General features: G+C 70.1%; 1 protein-coding gene across 2 annotated transcripts; it reads right to left on the bottom strand.

Annotated features, from left to right (window-relative positions):
* Nucleotides 1-11,152: 11,152 nt before the first annotated feature.
* Nucleotides 11,153-18,242, bottom strand: TBKBP1 (TBK1 binding protein 1; the record flags this gene model as incomplete). Of its 2 annotated transcripts, none has more annotated exons than XM_084222225.1 (9): nucleotides 18,020-18,242; nucleotides 17,823-17,945; nucleotides 17,631-17,735; nucleotides 17,134-17,275; nucleotides 16,894-17,054; nucleotides 16,403-16,452; nucleotides 13,084-13,262; nucleotides 11,498-12,240; nucleotides 11,153-11,281 (listed from the first exon to the last, which is right to left on the bottom strand). In XM_084222225.1, the coding sequence occupies exons 1-9, from the start codon at nucleotides 18,239-18,241 to the stop codon at nucleotides 11,153-11,155; spliced, it is 1,854 nt and encodes a 617-aa protein (XP_084078351.1). In that variant the 5' UTR covers nucleotide 18,242. The 2 variants fall into 2 exon arrangements, with proteins under 2 accessions (XP_084078351.1, XP_084078352.1); XM_084222226.1 differs by having other exon boundaries at nucleotides 13,144-13,262.
* Nucleotides 18,243-18,868: the final 626 nt, after the last annotated feature.

The following is an 18,868-nucleotide window of genomic DNA, read 5'->3' as shown; positions in this document are numbered from 1 at the left end:
AAGGATGTGGCCCGGGATGGGGACAGGTGGGTCACAGGGACAGGGATGAAGATGTGGCCCGGGATGGGGACAGGTCGGTCACGGGGACAGGGGTGAGGATGAGGAACGGGGACGGCGCTGCCTCTCCCCGGAGCGGCCCAGCAGGAGGAAAAGGCGAGTTCAGGATGGGCAGGGCGGCCGCGGGGGCGGATGGACGGATGGACGGCAGGACGGGACCCGCGGGTCCTCCCGGGGGTGTCCCGGGGGTGTCCCGGGGGTGTCGCGGGGTGTCCCGGGGGTGTCGCGGGGGTGTCGCGGGGGTGTCGCGGGGGTGTCCCGGGGGTGTCCCGGGGTGTCCCGGGGGTTCTGCACTGGCCCAGCGGAACATTCGGGCCGGCTTTGCCCCGTTCAGAGGGGTCCCGGCCTTCAATCTCCATGCAAAGCCCCCCTGCTCACCCCCACCGCCCCCGCCCCACCCTTTTCTGGTTCCCTGAGGTTGGCAGTGGGGACAGCATCCCCCCGTTCAGCTGTCCCCCCCCTCCCGGGACACCCCCAGACCACCAGGGCGCTGCCACCCCCTCCCCACCCACCAAGCAGGGACCCCCACGCCGAGTCCCCGAGAGAGAAAATGAAGGAAACCAAGGAAATTTCCAGAATTGTTTTTCTTCTAGGAGGGAAAATAAAGGCCGGAGGGGGGTTAAGGATGGGGGGGAGCGACTCATTAACGGGGGGGGGGAGCGAGCGCCGAGGCACAAGTGCTCCTGACGTCACCACGTGCTAATTCATTCCCGTTTTACCATCGCCGCCGAGGATAAATTCACAGGGACACCCCCCCGCCGAGGGAGCAGCCGGCGTGGCCACCCAGAGGGTGTCGGGCTCGCCAGTGTCCCCACCGTGGCCGCAGCTGGGGACCTGCCACCGCCACCCCGCGTCCCCCCCGCCCCGGGGGTCCCGGTCCCGGCCGGTGCCACCAGCGGGGTCGGGAGGGGCGGGACAAGGAGCGCGGCCCTGTCCCCAGGATGTCACGCCCTGGAGTCTCCCCCTGCCACCGTAAAGTGACACCAGGGACACTGGAAGACGCGGCAGGACTCCTGGGGAGATGGTTGTCACAAGTGTCCCCGTGCAGGGAGGACTCGCGCAGGGCCAGCAGGGACAGGAGGGACAGGAGGGACAGGAGGGACAGCAGGGACAGGAGGGACAGGAGGGACAGCAAGGACAGCAGGGACAGGAGCCGCGTCCTGACCGTCACCTTGAACAGCCACCAGCTGTCCCATTGGCCGGTGACAGGGATGCTCGGGGATGCTCGGGGACATCCCGGACCCCTGTGGGACGCAGCGTCCCTTGGGATGGGACACTCTGAGCCCGAGCTGGGCCCTCCGCCGAGGGACCCGCCGGGATTCGGGCTCCAGCCGTCCCCACGGCCGGGCCTCCGCCCCGGCAGGGCCCTTCCCGGAGCGCAGGAGCTCCGGCACCGCCTCGGGCTCGGATCCCCTCCTGTGCCAGCCCCGTGCCTCAGTTTCCCCGCTGTGGGCGGCTGATGTCACCCGCACGTCACACACCCGAGCGTCCCCGGGGTGGCGGCTGGTGGCCAAGGCCAGCTCCGTGTGGCCGCCGTGCCCGGTCCCTCCCGGCCGCCCTCGTGGCTCCGGCACTCGCCGAACGCCCTCACAGAGGGGCCGGGAGGAAGCGGCTCGGCTGCAGGACGCGCCCGGGGCTGGCGACACGTTTGTCACCAAGGGCCACCTCCTTTCCAAAGTGGCGGAGCCAAGCCCGGCACCCCAAACGTCCTTGAGCCAACCCCGGCATCGCCCCGTGCCTCAGTTTCCCCGTCCCTGGGGTCTCCGGCGCCGGCACGGGGTGGGGGTCGGACCCTTCGTGGGGGGATTATCCCGGATTTCCTCTGTCCCCTGTCCCCTCTGGGCAATGCCACCACCCTGCATGTCCCACCCCCGGGCATCATCCCGCTGATCCCGGGACCAAAACCCCGCAGAGGGTCGCACCCAGCAGGGGGGGCGATTCTGAAGTCTCCAAAGTGTCCCCAAAGCGTCCCCAAAGTGTCCCCAGCCCTCCCTCCCGCCCAGCCCCCAGGCAGGTTCTGCCTCTGCCGTGGAATTTGGCTTCTGGCGGACGAGGGGAAACTTGCGGGTAATTTTCTTAGTCGGTGGCATCGTTCCTGTTTTCATTATTAAAATGAGCGCGAGGGCACCGGGCACCCGCGGGGGCTAAATTTGGTCTCGGGGAGAACCAAAAATGCTGCCCCCACCCCGGAGGAATTTGCATTCGCCGCTGCTCGAAGGCAGCGCGGTGACGAGCGCTCCGTGGGGGCAGGAATGGCAAACCGCAGGGCCCCCGGGACCCCCGGCCCGGCCACCTGCCACCCCCCGGGACCCCCGGGACCCCCGGCCCGGCCACCTGCCACCCCCCGGGACCCCCGGGACCCCCGGCCCGCGGCCGCATCCGCCGCCCACCTGCAGCCCGGGACGGAGCCGCGTTCCCCCGCCGGGAGCCCTCCCTGACCCCCTCCCCCTCCCCCGCCTTGCCGAGCCCCCTCCCGCCCCTCAGCCAGGCCACCCCCGGCACTTTGTCCCCCCCAGGACCTGGCCGGGTCCCCCAGGTCCTCTGGGTCATGGCGGGGAAATCGAGGCACGGGTGGTGCCGAGTGGGCAGCGGGCAGAGCCGGGGGTGGGGGGGTTTGGGGGGCTCAGCTCCGCCCGCGGGGGGGACGAGCGAGGGAGGGGAGCGGGGGGGTCGTGGCGGACCCGGTTCCCGTTGAGGACCCTCGAGCCCCAAGTCCTGAGCAGCGCTGGGAGGATGCTCAGCCCCGCCAAGGGTGACAGGAGGGGGTGTCCCTGCCAGGGCCAGGCCTGGGCCAGCCGGGGGTGACAATTCGGTGACAGCTCCGCGTGGGGGGGGGGGTCAGCGGCCCGGGCAGGGGGGCAGACGGCTCCTTAATCTCGGGGAAGGAAGCGGCTCTGGTTACGGAGCTGCCCTCGGTGTAAAAGGAGAGCGACAGGAAGAAAAGTCATTAACATCGTTCCAGCCGCTGCCATCCAAAACCCTCCTGCTGCTGAGCCCCGTGCCCCCCGCGCCCCCCGTGCCCCCCGTGCCCCCCGTGCCCCCCGTGCCCCCCGCGCCCCCCGCGCCCCCCGTGCCCCCCGTGCCCCCCGTGCCCCCCGTCCCCGCTGTCACTGCCGCCCCGGGGAGCGCTGGGTTGGGCGGCACCGGGGGTCCCGCCGGGGGATGTCTCCAAAACCCCCTCCCTGGGGTGGTCCCGCTGCCGGGACCCCGCGGTGGCGGGTCCCTGGTCCCTCCTGTCCCCTCTCCCCGAGACCGATCCGCGCTTGGGCTCCGGTCCCTCCTCCTCTTCCTCCCCCTGGCCGTGGCAGCCGCGTGGGAGGCGTCCCCGGGCAGCTCCCCCCGTGTCCCGGCTCCGTGACCCCGCTCCCGCTGTCACCGCGCCCGGTGCCCCCCGCGCGTGGGGCGGGAGCACCGGGGGGCACCCGGGGCCGCGTGGGTGTGCAAGGGCGCGCCGGGGGTGTCCGTGGGTGTGCAAAGGTGTGTGACGGGCTGGTGGAGGTGGGGGGGGGTGCGAGGGGGGCTGAGGGGGCTCGGGTGTGCGAGGGGGTCCCCGAGTGTGCGCGGGGCCTGGGCGGGGGTCGGGGTGTGCAAGGGCGGCTCCGCGGGTGTGCAAGGGCGGCTCCGCGGGTGTGCAAGGGCGGCTCCGCGGGTGTGCAAGGACGCAGCTGTGCCCTGTGCGCGCATCAGGCCGCCACCGTGCGCGGCTCGGGGGGTCCGCGGCCCCCCTGCCAGCACCCGCCGGGCCGGGGGGGTCCGGGGGGAGTCCGTTTCACCCCCCGCCGCCGTGCCCGGCCCCTCGCCCCGCTCCTGTACGAGGCGATTTTCTTCAGCGGGAGCCGCATCCTCGGCGAGGAGCGCGGCTCCCTGGGGAGCGCCGGGGGGCTGCAGCCCCTGTCCGGCCGGCTTAGCGTGACGGGGGCGCGGGGGGCTCCGGGCCGGCGCCCCCGGCCCTTCCTCTTCGTCAGCGGGAGGCGAAGGCCGGGGAGTGATGTGCGCTGCCCGGGCGGGGGGACGGCGGGCGAGACACGGGCTACAGCTTCTGACAACACGCGGGCCCCGCGGGCAGCTCCTGTGCGGGATCACCCGCCCCGCTGCCCCCGCCCGCCCCACAGACCCCCCCGGTCGGGGATCCGGCCAGGGGAGGGGTCCCGCGGGCTGGGGAACGTGGGTGACGTGGGGACATGGGGGGCTGGGCCCCTCTGGGATGGGGATGAGGATGGTTCTGCCCGGCGGAAGGGGTGGAGACGTGGATCCTGCCCCACTGCGAGCAATCCGGACCCACTGCGAGCAATCCGGACCCACTGGGACCGATCCGGACCCACAGGGACCAGTCCTGTCCCTCAGGGGACGGTCCCACCTGTCCCATCGCATCCTGTCCCACAGCATCATGATCTGGGAGGTCCTGTCCTGCAGGAGCTGCAGGGTCCAACCCTGCAGGGTCCCACGTTCCCCCACAGTCTGATCCCGCCCCATGGACTCTGCTCCTGCTTTCCGTACCCCCATCCTGCCCTACAGAGCCCAGTCCGGCTCCAGAGGTTCCCTCCCGCTGCAGGGTCCTGTCCTGCCATCCTGACTCCCTGGGGAGTGGGGTCCCGTCCCACTCTGTGGGGTCTCATCCGCTCTTCGGGGGCTGATATCCCCCATAGGATCCCCTCCTGCCCCATGGGATCCCCTCCTGCCCCATGGGATCCAATCCTGCCCCATGGGATCCAATCCTGCCCCACGGGATCCAATCCTGCCCCACGGGATGCAATCCTGCCCCACGGGATCCCCTCCTGCCCCACGGGATCAAATCCTGCCCCAAGGGATCCCCTCCTGCCCCACGGGATCCCCTCCTGCCCCACGGGGTCCTGTCCTGCCCCACGGGATCCCCTCCTGCCCCACGGGATCCAATCCTGACCCACAGGATCCCCTCCTGCCCCACGGGATCCCCTCCTGCCCCACGGGATCCAGTCCTGCCCATCCCATCGCGCTCCGTGGGCTCCCGCCCCGCTCGGATCATCCCCACTGCGTCCGTTCCTGCCCCACCAGCCCCAACCCTGTCCGGTGCAGTCCGGGAGCCCCCGGTGCTGCCCCGGGGGGCGGCGCGGGCCGGGGGAGGCAGCCGGAGGCCGGGACGGACACTCGGAGCGTGCCAAGCGGCGGAGCCGGCGGTTAAAAATATCCGAGGAGGAAGCGGAGGTGTCGGCACCGGCTGCTCGGGGCCGGGGGGGGCCGGACTCGGGTGTCCCGGCCCCCGCCAGCGACCCTCGCACCCAGCACCGGGACCCCACCGCGGTGGGCGGCAGCAGCGGCGGCAGCCGGGTGCCGGTGCCTCCCCCTCCCCACCAAAACCGCGGGGCAGGGGGAGAATCCTCCTTCCCCTCACCCCCGGGGGGGGTCACCCCCAGCCCGGCGTGCGCCCCCCGCCACCGCCGCGGCCGCGGCGAGGTGGCCTTGGGGAAATGCGAAGTGACAAATGACGCCCCGCGCGCGTTAATTGATGTGACGCGGGGCTGACACCGCGGTCGCACCCGGGGCCGGCGCGCGCGAGCAGGGAGGAAAGGAGGGGAAAATAAAAAAGAAACAAACAAATTCCAATCAAATGTTAAAAATAGGTCACGGGGAAGGAGCCGGAGCCGGTTTCATTTCAGCCGCCGGTTAAAAGGAGCCGCCCGCGGGTCCGGCGGCACCGCGAGAGCCCGGGCGGTGGCGGGGGGGCGAAAAGGAGGGGAAGGGGACGCGCCGGCCACGCCACGAGCCGCTGCCGGGGCCGTGGGACCCCAGCCCCAAAGCCCACCTGGCTGGCACCTGGCTCCTGCGGCCAGGGGGGCCCGACTGTCCCCAGACCGCGGCTGTCGCAGCCCTGCAGGGCTCTGGGACAGCCCCGGTTCTCCCGTGGGGACCGGGGCCGGATCCACCCGGGAGCGCCGGGCTGGGACCCCGGCAGGGCGGCCCGGTGCTGGGGCGGCCCCGCGGCGGTCCCGGTGGGTCACCGGGAGTTCAGGCCGGCGCTGCCCGCGGCCCCCGGCGGGTGCCGGATTTTGGGCCGGCGGCCAGAGCGGGGCCAGCCGCGGGTCATGTCCCTCACGGCCCCGCGTGTCCCCGTGTCCCCCGTGACCCGCAGCGACGGCCGAGGAGCGGCCCCTGGGGACACGCCAGCCACGGGGCCACCGCCGCGCCCGGCCACCACCGCTGCTGTCCCCGAGAGCCCCGCGGGGACCGGGACACGCGTTCCCTGTCCCTCCCCAGCAGGGGCGAGGGGTGCCGGGCACGGAGGGATTTGGGGAGGGGGTGTTCCCTTCCAGCAGACCCCCCCTTTGGATGCTCGATCGGGGTGACCCCGAGTTTAACCCCACTTACGGCGCCGGCAGACGCTGTCCCCAGCGCAGATGGGTTGTGACAGCCGAGAAGTCCCCCCGGCGGGCGCTGGCGAGGCGCTGGCCGCGGCGAGGGGGGGTCCGCCAGCCCCGTGTCACGGCGCGTCGGCTCCGTCACCTCCCCGCAGCGCGGCGGCGGCTCCGGGGCGGCCCGCGGCTCCCCGGGGCCCGGTGGCACTTGTCTCTGCGCGGCAGCCGCGGTGGCGCTGGGCACATGGCAGCCGCGGCCGCGTTTGTGCGCCACCGTGTCCCCCCCGCGCTGCCATCTGAGGCCGCCACGGCTGGGGAGGGGGTCGCAGCAGAGAGCCCGTCCCCTCACGGGCATCGGGGACACCGCGGGGGCTCGGCCAGGAGGGGACACGGCGTGGCCTTCGCCTGGGCGGGGAGGGCAGGAGGTCCCCGGGCGCTGCGGGTGCCACCGCCGCTGTCCCCCGTGCCCAGGTGTGGGAACCTCGAGGAAGAACCTCTGTGAGAGGCCAGGAACTGCTGACACAGGTGGGGGACAGGGCCAGCAGGCAGTGGGGACAGCGGGGCAGTGACAGGAGGGGCAGGAGAACCGGGGGGACACAAGGAGCAGCCCCACGCGGGGTGGGGGTACCCCAGGGTGGGGCAGGGACAGGACTGAGGCACCTGGGAGTGATGGGGGCACCCTGGAGGGACGCTGGCACCTGGAACACAGCTGGATGAGGTACCCAGGGGTGATGCTGGCACCTGGAACACAGCTGGATAAGGTACCCAGGGGTGATGCTGGCACCTGGAACACAGCTGGATAAGGTACCCAGGGGTGATGCTGGCACCTGGAACACAGCTGGATAAGGTACCCAGGGGTGATGCTGGCACCTGGAACACAGCTGGATAAGGTACCCAGGGGTGATGCTGGCACCTGGAACACAGCTGGATAAGGTACCCAGGGGTGACGCTGGCACCAGGCCCCCAGCTGGAGGAGGTACCTGGGGTCACCTCAGTGTGATTTGGGCACCCTCGGGTGCTTTGGGGGGCTCCAGGCACCCCGGGAAGGGGCTGAGCCGCGAGGCAGGGTCACGGCGGCTCCGGGCCCTTTGCAGCAAAGCCGGGCTGAGATCCGAGCCCCGGAGCCAGGGGAGCTGTCCCCAAGGGGTGGCGGTGCCAGCGGGGTCCCTCCCCCCTCGGGGCAGCCCCCCATTTCTTATAAACGCCTCTGGCGCGGCTCTGCCATGACACGGCAGCTCTGGCTTGCGGTTAAACCCCGGGGCTCCGGCTTTGACTCACACCGGATCCCCCGCACCCCTGGGGCGCCCACGGCAGGAAAAAATCCCTCACGGGGCGGCCAGCCGGGCACTTCCTCGCAGAGCCGTTTCCTATAAACGCCGCCGGAGGGGACGCCGAGATGGCAGCGGGTCCCCCGAGCCGGGCCGGGGGTCCCCGGAGCCCCCCCTGCATTCCCGGGTTCGTGCTCGCCGGGGATCCCTCCGGAGGGACGGAGGAACGGCGGGGATGAGATTCCAGCGCCGCCTCGGAGGGGATCAGAGCATCCCGGAGCGGCTCCTGCAGCGGCGGGACCGGACAGCCCCGGCCCCGAAGCGCCCTCGGTGCCCGCGTCCCCCCCCCTGCCGGGGAAAGCGGGGCCCGAGCAGGGAGAATTGTTTTGTTTTTCCCCTAAATGATAAAAACACCGAGAAAAGGGAAAAAAACCCCAAACCCAACTGAAAGCTGGAAAAAGAAACCTTAAAGGTGCCCAAAATAAGAGGGGGTTTTGCTGGGAAAAACAATAAAATGAAGTTGTTGCCTAGGAAACAGGGAGGTGTGACCCGCTGGCATGGGGACATGGGGGACACGGGGGACAGAGGGGACACGGGGGACACTGGGGACAAGGAGCCAGCTGTGTCCCACCAGGGGCAGGGGACACAGCCGGGGTGGGGGGTGCTGCACACCCTTGGGTGGCCCTGGGGACAGTGCCCTGTGCTGCTGCTGTGACAATTCCCCCAGGGATGCTCCCACCGCCCTCGGGACAGGCGGGAGGTGACAAACCCCGGCCCCTGTCCCCTCAAGAAGCCCCCGAACCCCCCCCCCCTCACGGCCGAGGCAGGCCTGGCTCGTCCCTTGTCACCGCAGCTGGCACAGCCAGGCCACAGGGGGGACGCGGGACCCCACCGAGAGCCACCGAACGCCACCTTGTCCCCTGTCCCGCACCCTGGGGACAGCGGGGCCACCTCCCCCGCAGCCCCCCTGGGGCAGCGCAGCTGGGGGGGCTGCGGGGGGGCTCTGGGGACACTGCGGGGTGGCGGCCGGGGGGCAAGGACACCCCGTGGGACAGTCTGGCCACCAAAGGCACAGCCCGGCGCTGCGGTTGGCGGCTCCCCCCGGCGGGGCGCAGCTCGGGGGGGTCACAGGAAACGGGGCCACCAACGCCCTACCCGGACACCCCCACTTCTCTCCGCAGTGGGCAGTGGAACCCGCCGGGTGGGGAAGGGAAACTGAGGCACGGGGGCAGCCGCGGGAGCGCCCCTCGCACTGGGGAGGGGGCTCAGAGTCTCCCCACGGGGCCGGGTGGTCCCCACGGGTGACAGAGGGGGTGCTGCGCCCCCACCCTGCTGGCGGGAGGTGACAAAAGGGCCAGCATGGCCCCGAGCCATGGCCACCGAGCCCCGCGGCCACCGCGAGCACCCTGAGACCCCCGGGAGCGGGGACAGCCCCGGGACCCCCGGGAGCAGAGACAACCCCGAGACCCCCGGGAGCGGGGACAGCCCCGGGACCCCCGGGAGCGGGGACAGCCCCGGCGGCGGCTTTGGGGTGCTGGGACCCCCCAGACTCACGCGGGCATCGCGGGGACGCTGCTGCACCAGGTGACACCTCCTGAAGGGACGGCGGTTTTGGGGGGCCCGGGGGGTCCCCGCGGTGCCGGGGGGAGCCCGGCCGGTGCTGAGTCAGCGGCAGCCGCCCCCGGGGGGAAGCGGTGCCGGGAGGGTGCCGGGATGAGTAACGGCAGCGCCGTTTGGCATTTATCACGTGATTTCAAAAAAAGAGAGAAAGGACCGGGGAGAAGGAGGGGGCCGGGCCCCCCCGAGCCCGCAGGCCCCGCTGCGCCCCCGTCCCGGCTGGGGACAGCCCGGTCACGGCCCCGCCACCCCCGGCTCGGCCTCGTCCCCACGCGGGCGCCTTTGGGGACCCGTCCCTGCAGCGCCGCGTCCCGTGCGGGGTCACCGGCTCCCCCCGGCTCCGCCCGCTCCCCCCGGGCCCCCCGGGGCTGCCGGTGCCCACCGGGGCGGGCGGATGGTGGGCAGGGGCCCGGGCAGAGGCGGAGATGGGGCGGCGATAAGGCGGCGGCACCGCGCCTTATCTGCTTCACACCATCGGCCCGCGGGCCTGGGAACCGCCTTCGCGCCCTGCTCGGGGCCGCGCCGGGCTCGGGGGGCCGCGCCGGGACCCCCCCGCAGCCCCCGCCCCCGCCCGGGGGTCCCGCAGCGCTGGCCCGGCCCCCCCAGCCCGCAGGAGGGGGTGCGGGACCCCCAAAAACACAGCAGGGAGGGAGGGACAGAGCTCCCCCCGCCCAGACTCCCCACCCAGGAAAACGGGGAGAATCCCCCCGCCATCCATCGCCCCCCCGGGTCTGGCCCTGTCCCTCCTGTCCCCCCGAGCTCTGGGTGGGGTCTGATTGTCCCGATTGTGTCACCCACCCGCCCGGCCACCCCCGGGAGCTGCGGGACACCCCAAACCTGTCACTCCCAGGGCCCCCCCCGGCCACACTCGAGCCCCAAACTCCTTCCCGACCCCAACCCCACCCCCGGGGGGGGGACACCTCCCGCCGGACCCCCCTCTGCCCCCAGGGACCCCAAGAGAGGAGCCGCCCCCGGCCCTCCGAGGCGTTTCGGGAAGGTTTTATTGGAGTCGGTGGTCGCAGCCAGGGCGGGTCCCTCGTTCCGGGGGTCCCGGCGTGGGGCGGGGGGGCCGAGCCCCGGCGCTGGGGGGGTGTGCGCTGTGACACGGGGGGGACATGCAGCGCGGAGCGGCGCGGGGAGGGGGCAGCGCTGCGCCCCCCCCTCTCCCGGCGGCTTTGAGGTAGATCGAACGTGGGGGGACGGGGTGACGGGGGGGGGCTCAGGGTGAGCAGCCGCCCGCAGCCCCCGGCTGAAGCAGGGCTGGGGGGGCTGCTGGGGGGCTGCGCTGTCCCCACGCCGCGCGGGGGGGGTCGGGGGAGCCCCAGGGAGCCCAGTGCAATGTCGGGGGGCGGGGGGGCCGTGCTGCTCCTCCGGGTTCGTTTCTCAGCAGCATCGTTGTGTGTGGGGGGTGGAATTTGGGGGGTGGGGGGTGCTTTTAATGTAAAAGAGAGGAAAGATGCTTGAACCGGCGGGACGAGGCAGAGGAGACCGAGAACGAGCAGCCGCCCCCCGCTCCCACCCCCGACCCCTCCTGTGACCCCACGGGCTGGGGAAGGGGCGGCCCCTTCCCCTCACCTGCTTCCTGGGGGCCGGATCCGGGACTCGGCCCCTCGGATCCTCCCTGAGATCGAGCAGCGACACTCGAGGGGACAGAGGACACCCAGGGGCACAGACGGGTGATCCCGGCACCCCGCGCGGAGCACCCGGGCCTGGCACGGGGGGCGAACCCGCTCCGAGCGGGCCGGGGGCTCCGGGGGGCTCAGGGCGGGGGCGGGGGGGCTCAGTCTTTCCGTAGCTACTGAAGACTTGGAGGTATCTCGGGAGGCGGGCGCTCCCGGCGTGTTTCCATGCAGCATCCAAAGGTGGGGAGGGGGGCGAGGCTCAGATCTTGCTGTTCTCCAGGTGCGAGTCGATGTGTTTGACCAGGGCATCGTCCGGGTACCCGATGGGGAAGGCCAGCTGGCACAGCGGGCAGCTCCGCACCTCCGAGTCCACCGTCTCCAGCAGCAGCTGCGGGGGCACAGGGCCAGGCTGAGACCCCCGCGCTGGCCACATCCCCTCTGTCACCCCCCTCCCCACGAGCCGACCGGGAGGCCGGGTGACAACCGGGGAAACTGAGGCACCCCCTCTCCGCGGGGCGCCACCGCGCCGGGGGGGTTCCCTCGGTGCTCCCCGCGGCCAAACCCACCCCCAAACCCCGCGGGCAGATTGGGGGGTCCTTCTTACGTTGATGGAAGGCCAGGACTGGGCGTGCTCGGCCCGGGCGTAGGCGGCCGCCGTCCGGTGCGCGGCGTCGGCGTCGGGCGCGGGGAAGCCGGCGCAGAAGGAGGCGCAGCGGATGGCGCCGGCCTCGGGGCTGGGCGGGCTGGGCAGCGCCCACTCCTCCTCGTCCGACGACTGCTTCTCGAAGCGGACGTGCTCCTCGAAGGGCTCGTGGGCGCTCAGCGGGGCCCCCGCGCCCCCCAGGTAGACCTCGCCGTAGGGCCGGTGCTTGGGCAGCGTGGAGGCCTCGGGCTGCAGCCAGAGCGAGCGGCTCTGCTGGTACAGGGCCACGTTGGTCACCTCCGAGTAGCTGCGGCGGCCCTGGAAGCCGGCCTTGATGTGGCGGCTGGAGGGTTTGGCGTAGCCCAGCTCCATCCTCTCGCCGGGCAGGCGGTGCGGGGACGCCGAGCTCGGCGAGGGGCAGGGCGGCGGCGGCGGGGCGGGCGAGCGGCGCTGCTGGGCCGGCGACTGGCTGGGCGGCGGCACCGGGGAGCGCCGCTGCTGGGCCGGGGACTGGCACGGGCCGGGGGCCGGCGAGCGGCGCTGCTGGGCCGGAGATTGGCTGGGGGGTCCCGGCGAGCGGCGCTGGAGGGCGGGGGATTGGCACTGGGAGCGTCCCGGTGGAACGGGCGAGGGGCACTGCGGGGCGGGCGAGCGGCGCTGCTGGGCCGGGGAGTGGCACTGCGACAGCGGCGAGTGGCGCTGGCCTGGCACGGGACAAGGGGGACGCACGGGAAGGGCTCCGCGTTAGCTCGGCGGCTTGGAAAGCGGGGAAATGTGGGAAATAATGTGGGAAATAATGTGGGAAATGTGGGAAATGCGGGAAATGAAACGTGGCAAATAATGTGGGAAATAATGTGGGAAATAATGGGGGAAATAATGTGGGAAATAATGTGGGAAATGTGGGAAATGTGGGAAATGAAATGTGGGAAATAATGTGGGAAATAATGTGGGAAATAATGTGGGAAATAATGTGGGAAATGTGCCTCGGCATCCGGAGGGAGCAGGGAGGGATGCAGCTGTGGGGGCCACCAGAGGGATGGGAGATTCTGGGGGGGATGCAGCCAGATATTTGGGGGATATTTGGGGATGGGATGGTCCTAGGTGTGGATGCTCCCAGGGATGGGTATTTTGGGATGGATACTCCTGGGGATGGGTATTTGGGAATGGGATGGTCCCAGGGATGGATATTTGGGGATGGATACTCCTGGGGATGGATATTTTGGGATGGATACTCCTGGGGATGGGTATTTTGGCATGGATGCTCCCAGGGATGGGTATTTTGGGATGGATGCTCCCAGGGATGGATATTTGGGATGGATACTCCTGGGGATGGGTATTTTGGCATGGATACTCCTGGGGATGGGTATTTTGGCATGGATACTCCCAGGGATGGATATTTGGGGATGGATACTCCCAGGGATGGGTATTTTGGGACAGGACACTCCCAGATACCCCCAGCCCTTGCTGCAGGACACTCCCAGGGCTGGGCCTCCCTGGGGACCGACCCCCCCGGAGCTCACCCCCATCCGCAGGACGAGCCCACCCACCCCCTTTTGGCGGTGTTTGTGCCCCCCAGCCCCTCCTGGCGGCCCCGGGGTCCCCCTCACCCCCGTTGAGGCTCTTCTCCTGCAGCAGGGCCCGCAGGATCTGGCTCTGCAGCGAGCTGAGGTTGCGCAGGCGGCACAGCTCCTCCGTCAGCTCCGTGTAGGCCAGCGCCAGGTTCACCCTGCGGGCAGAGGGGCCGGGGGTCACGGGAGGGACCCTCGGGCAGGGATTAAATCCTGGTCAATCCCTCGGGAGGGGTTAAATCCGTCAGCGGGGATTTAATCCTCCAGTAGGGTGAAATCCTGCAGCAGGGCTTGACCTCCGCCCCGGGATTTCGGTTGGTTTGGGTTTGGTTTGGTTTTTTTTAAATAAATAATACTGAAAAAGGTTTAGTGCTGCTGCCTGGATGGTGCTTCCAGCATTCCTCCAGGAAATTCCTGAGGAAATAATGGCTCAGGGTGGAAAAAAGGCACCTCAGGGTGTCTGAAGTTCCCTCAGGGTGTCTGAAGTTCCCTCAGGGTGTCTGAAGTTCCCTCTCTCCACCCCGGCCAGTTCCGAGGACAATTGTCCCGATCCAGAGGACAATTCCCAAAGGGGACACGACGGCTCTGCGGGTGACACAGCCCCGCGGACTCCCTGAACCAACCCCAAACCAACCCAAATTCAGTTTTTAACTCCAAAAGGAAAAGTTGTGGCCGCGGATCGCGCCCCGGGAGCGGCCAGGCCGGGGCGGGCGCGGCTCCCCCCGCTCCCGAGCGCTGCCAAAATCATCAATTCTGCCCCGAGTTGGTGTCGCTTTCCGAGCCGGGATTCTCGGCGGGGACGCGAGGGGAGAAAGGAGCCGCGGGGCCGGAGCTCGGCGCGTCCCGGCGCGGCCCCGCTGAGCCGTTGTGACACCGCGGGGACCCGGAGCCGCCGCTCGTAACCGGCGCTGACAGCGCCGGGCCCGGCCGAGCCCCCGGGCACCGCGGGCGAGGGAGAGGTGGGAAAGGAGGAGGAGAAGGGGAAAGTGAGGAGAAGGATGAGGGGAAGGAGGGGAGAGAGCGAGGGGGAAAGGAGGAAAAGGATGGTGAGAGAGAAAAAAGAAAATACAGAAGTGGAGAAAAGGAAAAGGAGGAAAAGGATAGAGAGAAAAAAAGAGAATAGAGAGGTGAAAAAGAAAAGGAAAAGGAGGAAAAGGATAGAGAGAGAAAAAAAGAAAATACAGAGGTGAAGAAAAAGAAAAGGAGGAAAAGGATGGAGAGAGAGAGAAAAAGAGAATAGAGAGGTGAAGAAAAGGAAAAGGAGGAAAAGGATAGAGAGAAAAAAAGAGAATAGAGAGGTGAAGAAGAAAAGGAGAGAAGGAAAAGGAATAGGAGGAGAAGAAGGAAAAGGACGAAAAGAAGGAAAAGAATGAAAATGAGGAAAACAGGGGACACACGGAGGATGTCACTTTGTGTCCCCCAGGCCCCTTTTTGCTGCAGAGCTGCAGGAGCCGGGGTGGGGACGTGCCCGGCATTGGCACCCATGGCTGCAGGAGTCATTAAAACTCACACAACGCCCCCAAAAACGCGGGGCAGGGAAGCGGGAGGGGGGGTCTGACCCCCCAAATCCCCACTCCGTTCTTTCCAGGGCTTTCCTCGAGATCTGGCTCCTGGTTTTTCCCGGGAGGGAGCACAAGAGGGAATAACCGGGAGCTCAGAGAGCCAAAAAAGAGTCGAAACCTCAGAAAATAAACCCCAAAAAAAGGAGGAAGATCTGGACGCGGGGGGACCCTCGCCCCAAGCACCGCGCGGCAGAAGCACCAGAAAATCACCCGGAGATGGAAAACGCCGATAAGGCGCTTTTCACACCCAAAAAAACAGTGGCGGAGAGAAGCAGGTGACAAAAAAGAGCTGAATCGACAAGAAAAGAGCGCGCAGGGAGCAGCTGTGCCCGGGGAGGGGGTGAGGAGCCAGCCCTGCCTCAGTTTCCCCATCCCAGCGTGGTGAATTTGGGCTTAAAAAATAAAGATTTGGGGGATCGGGGAAGGTTAAGGGAGACGTTTGGGAGTTTTAATTTCCGTGGGTGTTGTGGTGAGAGGGGCGGGGGGGATCTGGGGGTGAGCTCGGGTGAGGGAATTTTATGGAAATCGAGGGAATTGATGGAAATCGAGGGAATTAAGGAGGGGAGGGGAGAGGTGAGACCCTCCCCCCCGGATCCCCCGGCTCTGATCTGCACCAGGACGACAGAAACGGCGACAGCGTCCAACACCTCCGGAGCGGGAGGGGCTGGCTCCGGCCCCCCAACAACAGCCGCACCTCCCCGGCCCGAGTGTCGCCTCTCATCCGTCCGCAGCTCGGCCCCGCTGTCACCGCCCGCCGCGGGCACCGCGGGGAGCGAGCCCGGCGCCGCGTTAACGCGGGGACAACGGCCTCGGTGCCACCGGGACACCCCGGGGGTCTGGGGGGACACCGCCCCCGCCTCGGTGTCACCGGGACACCCTGGGGGTCTGGGGGGACACCGGCACCGCCTCGGTGTCACCGCGGCACCTTGGGGGTTTGGGGGGACACCGCCCCCGCCTCGGTGCCACCGGGACAGCCTGGGGGTTTGGGGGGACACCGGCACCGCCTCGGTGTCACCGGGACACCTTGGGGGGGTTTAGGGGTCCGGGACACCGGCACCACCTCGGTGCCACTCGGTGCAGCTCTCTGGGCAGCCGCGAACCGTCAGTGCCCTCTGGAGGCAGCGCCGAGCCCGCACCGGGCACCGGGACAGCGCACGGACACCGGAACCGGGCACCGGGACAGCGCACGGACACCGGAACCGGGCACCGGGACAACGCACGGACACCGGAACCAGGCACCGGGCACCGGGACAGCGCACGGACACCGGAACCGGGCACCGGGACCGGGCACCGGGCACCAGGACAGCATCCGGCACCAGGCACCGGGCACCGGGACAGCACACGGACACCGGAACCGGGCACCGGGACAACGCACGGACACCGGAACCGGGCACCGGGCACCGGGACAGCGCACGGACACCGGAACCGGGCACCGGGACAGCGCACGGACACCGGAACCGGGCACCGGGCACCGGGACAGCGCACGGACACCGGAACCGGGCACCGGGCACCCCACACCCGCAGCCCCCGGGGCGCAGCCGGTGATTTTGGGGAGCGGGATCCCCCCCACTGCGGCGCTTCAATGCGGGGAACCTCCGGGACCCCCGTCCAGAGATGTGGGGTGACCGCCGTGCCCCACAGCCGGTCCCGTGTGTCCCCACCCCCGCCAGCGCGGGGCCCTCCCGTCCCCTCCCAGTCCCCTCCCAGTCCCCTCCCAGTCCCCTCCCAGCACTTACTGGTCGTCGCCCACCTTCTTCACCCAGGCCATGTCCCGCTCCGACTGCTCCTGGGGACAGCAGAGCCCCCTCAGCACCAGGACCCCCGCTCGGGCATGGGGGGGGGTCCTGAGGGGTCAGACCCTGCCCCATTTCCCGCTCCCAGACTTTTCCCAGCACCCAAACCCCACATATCGAGAATGAGGGGTCCTGAGGGGTCAGACCCTGCCCCATTTCCTGCTCCCAGACCCTTCCCAGCAGGAAGGGGGGATAGGGGGGGTTTTTTGGGGGTCAGACCCTGCCCCATTCCCTGCTCCCGGACACTTCCCAGCAGGAATGGGGGATAGGGGGGTTTTTTTGGGGGGTCAGACCCTGCTCCATTCCTGCTCCCAGACCCTTACCAGCAGGAAGGGGGGATATGGGGTTTTTTTGGGGGGTCAGACCCTGCCCCATTCCTCCTCCCGGACCCCACCCCGGCCGGGGCCGGTCCCGGGCCCGGCCCTGCCCCGCACCTGCTCGCGGGTGTCCTGCAGGTGTTTCAGCTCTGCCTGCAGCCGCTCGCACTCGGCCTTGAGGTGCTCCTCGCGGTGCTGGGCGCGCTGGTTCTCCTGCCGCGCCGCCTCCAGCTCGGCCTCCAGCCCGCGGCTCTGCCAGCCCCCGGCGCGCTCCAGCACTGCGGGCACGGCTCGGCTCAGCCCCGGCGCGGCCCGGGGGTCCCGGGGGTCCCGGGGGGCGCGGGGGGGGCGGCTCACCGTGGCTCAGGCCGGGGTTGGGGTGCAGGGCCATGAAAGGCACGTCCTGGGCGCCCAGCCCGGGGAAGGCGCCGCCGTCGCGCTGCCGCAGCTGCTGCTCCAAGCTCCGGATGCGGCTCAGGTGCGTCTCCACCAGCGCCCGCTGCACGGGGAGGGGACAGAGGGGACAGGGCTGAGCCTCGGCCCCTCCCCGGGGCTCTCCTGGCCCCCCAGCCCGGCACACGCGGGTTTGGGGTCGATTTTCGCAGTGGGGTGGGTCTGGTGACCGTGGCTCCCTGGCTGGGAAAGGGGAGCCGGGAGTGCCCGGCTGGCACCGGGACACCGGGCGGGGGAGAGCGGGAAAACGGATAAATCTGAGCATCCCTAAATCCCCAACGTGGCCAAAACGCCTCGGCCCCCCAGCCCCGCACCCCCAAAGAGGGGACACGACGGGCCCGGGCGCTGTCGTGGAGAAGGGACAGGGACCCTGCTGTCCCCTGCTGGTGGCTGTCACCCACCATCTCTCCCAGCTCGGTCTCCAGGTCCGCCTTCTCCACGCAGAGCTTCTCGTAGGCCTGGATCATCTCCTCCAGCTGCTCCTCCCGCTCTTTGCTCTTCTGCAGCTGCCGGGGGAAGGTGGGGGGGTTTGGGGGTGGCTGGCTGGCTCGGGGACCCCCCGAAGCGCCCCCAGACCCCCTGTCCCCGCTCACCTCGTGCTGGAACTGGTTGAGCTGCTGCTGCAGCGACGCCTTCTCGCTCTTGAGCAGCGAGTTCTCCTTGGCCTCGTAGAGGGAGAAGATGTGCTCCTCGCCGAACTCGCCGATCAGGGGGTACTGCGGCCGGGGCGGGCGGTCAGCGGGGTCCCCCCGGCCCCACGCGCCCCCCCCGGCCCCCCCCGACCCCTCACCTTGACCTCGTACATCTTGAGGCGGCGCTTGAGCGTGGAGTTCTCCCTCTCCAGCCCCGTGAGCCGGTTCTTGATGTCGTCGTAGGCGGTGATGAGGGCGAAGTGCGAGGCCGAGCACATCTCCCCCGACAGGTCGGTGTTGGGGCTGTCCAGCCAGTCCTCGTCCGGCCCCAGCGCCTCCTGCGTCAGGATGCTGATGTCGTCCTCGAACATGGAGTCCATGTCCTGCCTGCGGGGACGCGGCGGTGACACCGGGGCAGGGCTGGGCCGGGCTCTGGGGACGCTGGGGCGGTGGCCCGGCCGGCCCGGGTGGGGCAGGGCGGCGTCTGTGGGAGCTCAGCCCGTCCCAGCGGCACCGGGTGACGGTCCCGGGAGCTGCCACCGGCAGCGGCTCCAACCCCACGCTGTCCCCGGGGTGACGAGGGGGCACCGGCCACGCCATGCCGTCGCCTCCGTCCCCACCGGGGAAAGAGGGGACAGAGGTCCCGACACCCCCCGGCCTCCATCAGGACGCGGGTGGGAGCAGAGAGCACCCCCGGCACAGCGCCCTGGGGGGGACACGGTGACATTCCTCCCGTCCCCTCCGGGAACGAGCACCAGAAATAGCGGCCGGTGCCGCCGCTCCCGCCCCGCGCCGCACGCGAGCTGCTCCCGGCCTCCCACGCCGCGCTGCCGTGCCCTAAATACCGGCGCTGCCGCTCAGCCCCGGGAGCCACCTGGCTCCCGGCACCGTCCCCGAGCCCCCCGGGGCACCGCGCCCCGCCCGCCCCGCTCTGCCGCAGCGCTGACCCCGCTCCGGCCCGGCCGGGGCTCCCGGGGCCGCCGCTCCGGTGCCTCCCGGGTGTTCCC

The sequence above is a fragment of the Fringilla coelebs genome (genome assembly GCF_963513975.1).
Source record: "Fringilla coelebs genome assembly, chromosome: 27".
Taxonomy (NCBI): Eukaryota; Metazoa; Chordata; class Aves; order Passeriformes; family Fringillidae; genus Fringilla; species Fringilla coelebs.
The sequence above is the reverse complement of the archived record's forward strand: the minus strand, read 5'-3'. Positions and strand labels throughout refer to the sequence as shown.